Consider the following 9,301-nt stretch of genomic DNA (forward strand, 5'->3'; position numbering starts at 1 on the left):
TGTGGTGCATGACCGGAACGGCACGTGGAGATGCAGAGCGGCGAACAAGCTGACAAGGTTGGACGAGGCAGGGAGGGACCTTTTCACGCACACACGTGGCCAGGTGAAGAGGCGGTATCTGTTCACGTCCATGCTCATGCCGGACCTGTAATATGTGAAGCGTAGGACTTGCTCAAGCTTAACTAATCCCATCTAGCAGCCTGTGGTTCTGGTGCATAGTGGCATCCTGTCAATGACTTGGACAGTTGTTATTTGGAAGTTATGGAATGTGTACTCTGAATGATGAAATTACTGCAACAGTCAAGTGTCAGCATTTAATTCAATTCAGAAATCAACTTTTCTAATAAATAAATAAATCTTTCTCAGGAAATAAAACGTAATCCTGGATAGTTTGGGGCTGCAATCCTGAACACAATTAGATTAGAAACTTGAACACTGAACAGCCAGGTTACGGGTGGGTTACCTCAACTTCTGAGCCCCATACTGTGAGATTTCCCATGCACAGTTCATGTACCCTAAAACTAACCTGTACGCTGCATTTGGGAGCTTGAAGCATTAATCTCCTGGGAAAACACGTCGTTAAATGCTTTTTGCTTAACTGCTCTAGCAAGGCTAAGTCTATTTATCTAGATTGGTATTTGGGACACAATTATCACCACAGTGCATATTCAACATTGGCTTATTGAAAGGAAATACTTTCTCCATAGTTCCCTTTATGAGCTCAGACACAGTGCGGCTCACGCATATTAAGCCACTGGCCTTCTACAGGTAAAGAAACAAGCCCTCCACTCCGAAGGACAGCATAAGCGGTACGTCGAGCTCCTGCATTTCGTCCAGGGACTCAGAACCCTGCTGAGATGTGATGAGAAAGTGATCAGCACCGCATCGCTTCATGGCCAGTGTGCAGGTGTGGCATCAGCGCACGTCACTCCTCATCTCTACAGCAACACCGGCCCTGAACGGCCAAACATTCTCTTGGAACTTGAGGTGTGAGACTGGAGGTTACGTTTTTAACGTACCCAGCTTTGGTCCACCAGTCACACATCTAGTGCCGTAAGGGCCGGTTGTCACAGTAAACAAATAGCCCACTGGTTCCCTTAGCATGGCACTGGACATGACCCCAGCCGGCGTTTAGAGTCCGTGCCGAACACATTACATAGTGCATGTCACACAAGACATTTGGGTGATCTAGGTTTACCAGTGGCACTGGCAATGAAAGACAAGAAAATAGAAGCACTATGTCACTGTGCAGAGCATTGATCTCACAGGGTTTTGACTGTCTCTGACGCTTAGGGTGGTCTTGTTCAACCTGAAGTACCTGTCTAGCATCTGTAAGTGTGCAGTAGAGCTGTAATGATAGATTGATTCTGACCAATACATTGTTTGATCGAAGGGTCTTCTGTTATCCAGATTACATGCATCTGTCGATATGCAACTATGAAACAGGCAATAAGAATGAGAAGATGATTGAAATCTCTTAAGTGTTCTTGGATCTCCTGCTGACTTCACTGTCCAGTATATCAACTAAGAATCTGGGAGAGGAAATTGTATTGTAATTGTAATAACATATGCCTTGACTTAAAATTGCAAAACAGCATGTTATATCTTTAAGTTTACACCCTTAGTGAAGAGTGTCAAGAAAACCACTCTAAGGGACACAGGCATAGGCCTTGGCATCAGAGACGCTACATCCTCTGTACCACAGTGTGCGCTCTCACACCACTTGACCAAGCCCTTCAAAAAAGGTGAAAAAGGTGCGTTAAGAGCTAGGAAAATGCTGTATACAAGACAAGACGTCCAGTACAAGGGTCCTCCAGGACCGGAGCCGATACCTACCACAGCACATCATATTTCAAGGGTGGAGTTTAGGATACAGTTACACCACTTCAGCTTCAGTATACGGTGAAAGACTCAATGGACTTTGTATCACAGGCAAACAAAAGGTGCATTATGAGTGTTCAGCAATGAGACATGATATGCCGTGAGGACCTGCCAATCCTAGAGGTGATCCTCTCATCTCAGTTACAAAAATGCCAGTTTGTTCTGCCATTTCTGTAACTAAAATCAAACCCCATTTCTTTAACTTTTCTTTTTCAGTACATTTACTTCAAATGATTATTTCTTGGCATTTCTCTTCCCAAACGTCTCCACCAATGCTCGCCCAGCCCAGCTAAGATAATAATAATAATTAAAAAACAACACACATCAATCTAAATAAAATTCATTTATTGTAATTAATACCATTCTATCTAGAGCAGAGAAAAAGAGGTCCACCATACCACTTCTTCAAGGCGGTGCATAGACACCACACTGGGGTCCGAATACTGGACAGACAGACAAACAGACCAATGGGGAGGGAGGGGCGAGGCTTGCTCTGTTCTTCACTTTCCATGCTTAGCTAAATGTGGGAGGGGCAATATTACTGAGGGACTGGGGTTAGGGATGTCGGGCTCGGCAAAGGATGCATATTTCTTTCAGAAGGGGGTTGAGGTGTGTCAGGGCATCTTTAGTGGTGACCTTCAGGCTAGCAGGTCTGCAGAGAAACTGGGGCACACCCACCTTGACTGACAGAGAGACAATGTGTGTATGTTGGTGTGTGTGTGTGTGTGTGTGTGTGTGTGTGTGTGTGTGTGTGTGCGCGCGCGTGTGTGTGGTACATGTATGAGTGTATGCAGGTCTGTGTGTGACTCAAACAGAAGGTGTTCACTGGTCACTGTTTTGATCCATCTTTCACTGCACTTTGAGAGGTTTCTGCCACAAGGGGTAAGAAATTGAGGTAACACGTTCTTCTTCTATTTCTGGAAGTAAAGTAAATACATACTTTATAATACAAGCTTCAGAATTTCATAGAAGGCAAATGAAATCACAGCATAGATGATTTCAGCAGACAAACACACGGCATTTACAGGTCTAACCTGCCTTCAGCGGCTGGAATTGGACCCTCCGATGTTGCTGTCAACGTTGGCAAGAGATTGTTCCTTCAGCACTGGATCTAAAGAGAACAAGCAAGCCAGATTTAGAGTGCTGCGGCTCATCTGATCAACACCCACACGTGTCCATTGCTCTGCGAAGACGCACCTTGTTTCTCATTTGAAAAAAGTGTTTTTTTCTGTAAAATATAGATGTTTCAGCATCTGTTTATCAAGTGAATCAAGGGCACAAATAACTGTTATTGTTTAAAAAGGGGTAAGTTACATTTAACCGTGACCTGTTTCCTTTCTCCAAGATCATTTTCATTCAGTTTGCCTGACACAACTCCACAGCTGGAAGCCTACATCAATTCAACTAAGGTAAATTATATCAGCGCTACAGGACACCAGCTAAGAAGTTAACTCTCCAAGCTAAGAGCAGACACACCACAAAAGCCAAAGCAGTTAAGATCCAGAGCTAAGGGAATTTAATAAACACACAAGGCTAAGAGGTATTAATTCACAGAGCTATCTCCCAAAGCTAAGAGAAACTAGCTACATCACAAAGCTTAGAAGTGCTAACTGACAAAGTTAACACACACGGTGCTAAAGGCAGAAGCTAACACACAGTAGATATGAACTGACAGAAGTATGGGTGTTGCATGGCTTCGGTGGCAGTCAGTCTCTGCTGATGGTCATAGCGCAGCAACTTGTCCAGCAGATCCAGGGCTTCAGGGCTCACCAGGTGCTGGTTCTCCGTCTGGACAAACTGCTCCCAGCGCTTTCGCGTTTGCCTGAACGAGAGATAGAGAGAGGGAGAGATAGAGAGAGATGAATGGAGGTGGAGAGAGCGTCACTTGCATTACAGGCAGCTCATTATCTCACACTTCAGGACTGTAGCTTTCACACTGCTTTTCCCTCCACACGACTGGCTGACTCAGGTGGAGTTTGGCAGGGAAAATCACTGAACTGTTCTGTGTACTGCGCCGGCCACCAAGAACCAGATTAAGAGCCACGGCTTCAACCAGAACACGTTGTGAGGAAGTGTAATTAGTGAGGCAGTTACAGTCCTTCAACATGTAAACGGGGCAGTGGTAGCTCAGTGGTTAAGGTACTTGACTTGTAATTAGAAGGTTGCCAGTTCAAGTCCCACCATTGCCCAGTTGCCACTGTTGGGCCCCTGAGCCCTCAATTGCTCAAGTTGTTCTCAGTCATAATTGTACGTCACTACGGATAAAAGTGTCAGGTAAATGTAAAGAGTGCAGCTATTAACTACCAGTACTGTTGTAGTTCAGTTCCTTGTAGCATGTGTATTAGTAATAAACCAAGTGAAGAACTGCTGTTCTATTACTCATCACATCAGCTCAAACACAACTGCTCTCCAGTGCCTTAAATTCTCACTGATGAATCATTTCCCATCTTATTAACAGTGAATACTTGGACATTAGTTAATCGTCTTTAGTCCATATTCTATTTCTGGGCAGCAGCAGGCAGGTAGTCCACAGGTAGACATAATCTTACCCCATAACCTGACACTACGACACTGTGAAACTAGGCCTTACTATGACTCGGCCCTTCCTCGGCTGATCGTCAGTCGGAGGTGCACAGCCAGTACATGGCGACGCGCCCCAGGCGCCCCCTGCTGGTACTCACTGGCCCAGCAGGTCTTTGAAGCGAGGGTCTAGTTCAATGTGGTATTTGCGTAGGTAGCCGAACAGCTCGTCCGTCCCGAGGACTTTGGCAATACGCACCAACTGCAGGCAGAGGGACAATAAACCATCAGAACTGATCACTCATATGATTACAATCATTTAATTTCTATTTATGCAGCCATGCTAAAACTGGTACATCTGTTATTGATATTCCTATTAGCATAAGCATATGTAGTAGGGATGCAATTAGATTTTTAATTAAGCTTTATTAATTTACTGTCTCAAGCACTTTTATAGAAGAAACTGAGATCAAATATTTTAAATGTAGTAGTAGTAGTAAGCGTAAGTTTTTTTGGCCAGGTATGATCAGAATACCAGGAGTTTGCATTGGCTGCCTGACAGCCAGAACGTACACCCAGACCAAACATGTGCAGACACGTGTGCAGACAGCGTGTGTAGAAAATGTGTGTAGGCAACGTGTGCAGACACGTGCAGGTAGTGTGTGCCTCACCTGGTCATAGTTATCTTGGCCATGAAAGAAGGGTTCCTTCTGGAAGATCATACTGGCAAGCATGCAGCCGAGACTCCACATGTCCAGACTGTAGTCATACATCTGTCACACACACACACACACACACACGCACACACACACGTCCAGACTGTAGTCATACATCTATCACAAATACACATACACACGTCCAGACTGTAGTTATACATCTGTCACACACACACACACACACACACACACACACACACACACACACACACACACACACACGTCCAGACCGTAGTCATACATCTATCACAAATACACATACACGCGTCCAGACTGTAGTTATACATCTGTCACACACACACACACACACACACACACACACGTCCAGACTGTAGTCATACATCTGTCACACACACACACAATGTCCAGACTGTAGTCATACATCTGTCACACACACACACACACATGTCCAGACTGTAGTCATACATCTGTCACACACACACACACACATGTCCAGACTGTAGTCATACATCTGTCATACAAACACACTTCCAGACTGTAGTCATACATGTCAGACACACATACACACATGTCCAGACCGTAGTTATACATCTGTCACAAACACACACACACGTCCAGACTGTAGTGATACATCTGTCACACACACATACACACACACCCATCCAGACTGTAGTCATACATCTGTCACACACACATACACACGTCCAGACTATAGTCATACATCTGTCAGACACACACATATCCAGACTGTAGTCATACACCTGTCACACACACACACACACATCCAGACTGTAGTCATACATCTGTCACACACACACACACACACACACACACACACACACACACACACACACACACACACACCCAGACTGTAGTCATACATCTGTCACAAACACACACCCATCCAGACTGTAGTCATACATCTGTCACACACACATACACACGTCCAGACTATAGTCATACATCTGTCAGACACACACACATCCAGGCTGTAGTCATACACCTGTCACACACACACACACACACACATCCAGACTGTAGTCATACATCTGTCACACACACACACACACCCAGACTGTAGTCATACATCTGTCACACACACACACACACACACACACACACACACACACACACACACACACACACATCCAGACTGTAGTCATACATCTGGCAGTCACACACACACACACACACACGCCCAGACTGTAGACATACATCTGTCACACACACATACACACACACACGTCCAGACTGTAGTCATACATCTGTCACACACACATACACACACACCCATCCAGACTGTAGTCATACATCTGTCACACACACATACGTCCGGACTGTAGTCATACATCTGTCACAAACACACACACGTCTAGACTGTAGTCATACATCTGTCACAAACACACACATCCAGACTGTAGTCATACATCTGTCTCACACACACACACACACACACACACAAATCCAGACTGTAGTCATACATCTGTCAGACACACACATCTAGACTGTAGTCATACATCTGGCAGTCACACACACACACACACACATGCCCAGACTGTAGTCATACATCTGTCACACCCACACGTCCAGACTGTAGTCATACATCTGTCACACCCACACGTCCAGACTGTAGTCATACATCTGTCACACCCACACGTCCAGACTGTAGTCATACATCTGTCACACCCACACGTCCAGACTGTAGTCATACATCTGTCGCAAACACACACCCGTCCAGACTGTAGTCATACATCTGTCGCAAACACACACCCGTCCAGACTGTAGTCATACATCTGTCCTAGACAAAAGGCCACAAACACACAAACCAGTGTGCTGTCCAGAGTCCAGAGCACTGGTGAGCAGACAAGTTGATGTATGGAAAGAATCAGCTTAAGTGTTTTAAACATAATGGCAAGAGGAACTGAAGAAATATTATTTCTTAGAAAAAAGGATGATGGTTTAAGAACACAAATGTGAACAGACGATAATAACAACAATGGTTCAGCCATATTGTGTCCCGGAGTTATTAACCTCCATTGCCACTTATTCTATTCACCGCAGACGATTACCAGGACTGACCAACTTAACCCCACCACACTTCAAAACGACATCTCAAAAGGCACGAGGTGTAGCCCCCCATAGTAGTGTGCACTGCACTGAATGCATGAGCTGTAATGACAGGATTAAGAAGCAATGAGGGAATGTTCCTGAGAAGGTACCTCACCTGGTAATCCACCAAGAGCTCTGGACCCTTAAAATACCGGGACGCCACTCTGACGTTGTACTCCTGTGCAGGGTGGTAAAACTCTGCCAGACCCCAGTCTATCAGTCTCAGCTGTTTACACACACACACACACACACACACACAGACCCCTGTTCACAGTACTGGATTCACATACAAAAAACCACCACTATTTTTGTAAAAATACATTTTTTAACAAATCAGCGCGTCATACTGCCACCTGGTGGCTGATTAGTGTCATAACTTAACACTGATAGCACAATGGTAGCGAACCTTCCTCAACTGATGGTCGATCATAACGTTGTGGGGTTTCACATCACGGTGCATGATACCCATACTGTGGCAGTAGTCAAGGGCCTGACACACACACACACACACACACACACTTTAATACTGTAAAAACACACACAATTACATCACTGCTGTACAGTAATATGAATATAAAGGCAAGAAAAGTATTTTATCTTACCTTTAGTAGTTCATACATGTAAAAACGTATATCAAAATCTGTTAGCTTCTGGTACAGCTCCTGAAAAAGAGGTGAAGTAGTGAAGTAGTGTGTGCAGCTGGCCTGAGGTCAGGTTATAAACTGAACCACCCTAGTGAAATAGTGTGTGCAGCTGGCCTGGGGTCAGGTTATAAACTGAACCAGCCTAGTGAAGTAGTATGTGCAGCTGGCCTGAGGTCAGGTTATAAACTGAACCAGCCTAGTGAAGTAGTGTGTGCAGCTGGCCTGAGGTCAGGTTATAAACTGAACCAGCCTAGTGAAGTAGTGTGTGCAGCTGGCCTGAGGTCAGGTTATAAACTGAACCAGCCTAGTGAAGTAGTGTGTGCAGCTGGCCTGAGGTCAGGTTATAAACTGGTACACAGCTACATAGGTCTGAGTGTATCCTGCTCCAAACATATCAAAAATATAAAATAAACATCTACAAATATACATATCCAGTGAATCCATTCCCCCCCCCCAAGATTTCCCACAAAACACACACACACAATTATATATTCCATTGGCCAAATGGAACAGACCAGTGTGTTTATTGTTAACACCAAATAGGGTTTAGTTCTTACTAGGATTTACTGGGATAGCTAATTTCACATTAAAAGATTACTGCTGTGTAGCTTGAGCGCTGTTGTAAATTTGCTGAACTTGGCTCTCTTGTTTCTGGTACTCTGAAAACAGCTTGAAACACCACCCTGAACAAAACTGCTAATTGCAAAGTTATCACACCCTCTGCTGGTGAACTCTGAGCCAGTCCTGCTGCAGTCATAGGTAGGTTTTCCTGAGTGTGACTTTCACTGAAAGATGCTTTAAGCGTCATGGTTTTTTTTGTTTTTTTTTGAGAAGAGTGTTCATGTAAAGTACAGAAAGATCCAGAGTGAACATACCTTAAAATCAGTGTTATTGATGCATTCAAAGACCAGTGCAGGCGTTCGAGACTATTTGCAGGTACGAGAGAGAGTGAAGGAGATGAAGATTAATGGGGCTTAATGTCAACAGAACAACAGAAGTCAAACAGCATGGCAATCTAAAGACAAATGATCCCGGTACTGCAAACATGTCACTCCTGAACAAGGTCTGCTTTGTACACATCATAAACACAAATTGATGGTCACTGGGATTATGTGCAAATGCATTTTGCAAACATATGCATGAAGACCACAGGAAAGGTTATGGATAAAGAAAAATAAACTTCCAGGTGTAATATTTGCGGTGAATTCATGGCAATGGGACAGCCCAACTACTTCCTGTCTTAAATCAGGCTGAGACTGCCAACTGCAGCACTACGGCCCAAAGCCTAATTCATCTCCAGTGATTGGTCTAGTAATTTATGCGGCAGCATCGGCAGCCAATGGAAAACAGGAGTGGTGCAGTAGGCACCAACGGTTGGAACGTACCACTGGGTCCTTCACCGTATCCACTAAACGGATGATGTTGGTCCCACCCCTCAGGTTTTCCAAGATTTTGATTTCGCGCTTGATT

The 9,301-nt window shown here is 44.5% G+C and overlaps 1 protein-coding gene across 2 annotated transcripts in view; it reads right to left on the bottom strand.

Annotated features, from left to right (window-relative positions):
* Positions 1–2,209: 2,209 nt before the first annotated feature.
* Positions 2,210–9,301, bottom strand: part of csnk2a2b (casein kinase 2, alpha prime polypeptide b) — an 11,796-nt gene continuing 4,704 nt past the window's right edge. Inside the window, exons 3-12 of one of the 2 annotated variants that reach the window (XM_027017195.2) lie at positions 9,217–9,301; positions 8,707–8,757; positions 7,790–7,849; positions 7,594–7,677; positions 7,303–7,413; positions 5,073–5,174; positions 4,563–4,663; positions 3,555–3,703; positions 2,920–2,992; positions 2,210–2,798 (exon numbers count right to left, since the gene is read on the bottom strand). The exon at positions 9,217–9,301 is cut by the window's right edge and continues 17 nt beyond it. In XM_027017195.2, coding sequence (XP_026872996.1) covers positions 2,922–2,992; positions 3,555–3,703; positions 4,563–4,663; positions 5,073–5,174; positions 7,303–7,413; positions 7,594–7,677; positions 7,790–7,849; positions 8,707–8,757; positions 9,217–9,301 — 814 coding nt within the window. In that variant the 3' untranslated portion in view covers positions 2,210–2,798; positions 2,920–2,921. Of the gene's footprint in view, positions 2,799–2,915; positions 2,993–3,554; positions 3,704–4,562; positions 4,664–5,072; positions 5,175–7,302; positions 7,414–7,593; positions 7,678–7,789; positions 7,850–8,706; positions 8,758–9,216 lie in introns of both variants that reach the window. The other variant, XM_027017194.2, reaches the window with a different exon arrangement.

This window comes from Electrophorus electricus, chromosome 12 (assembly GCF_013358815.1).
Source record: "Electrophorus electricus isolate fEleEle1 chromosome 12, fEleEle1.pri, whole genome shotgun sequence".
Lineage (NCBI taxonomy): Eukaryota > Metazoa > Chordata > Actinopteri > Gymnotiformes > Gymnotidae > Electrophorus > Electrophorus electricus.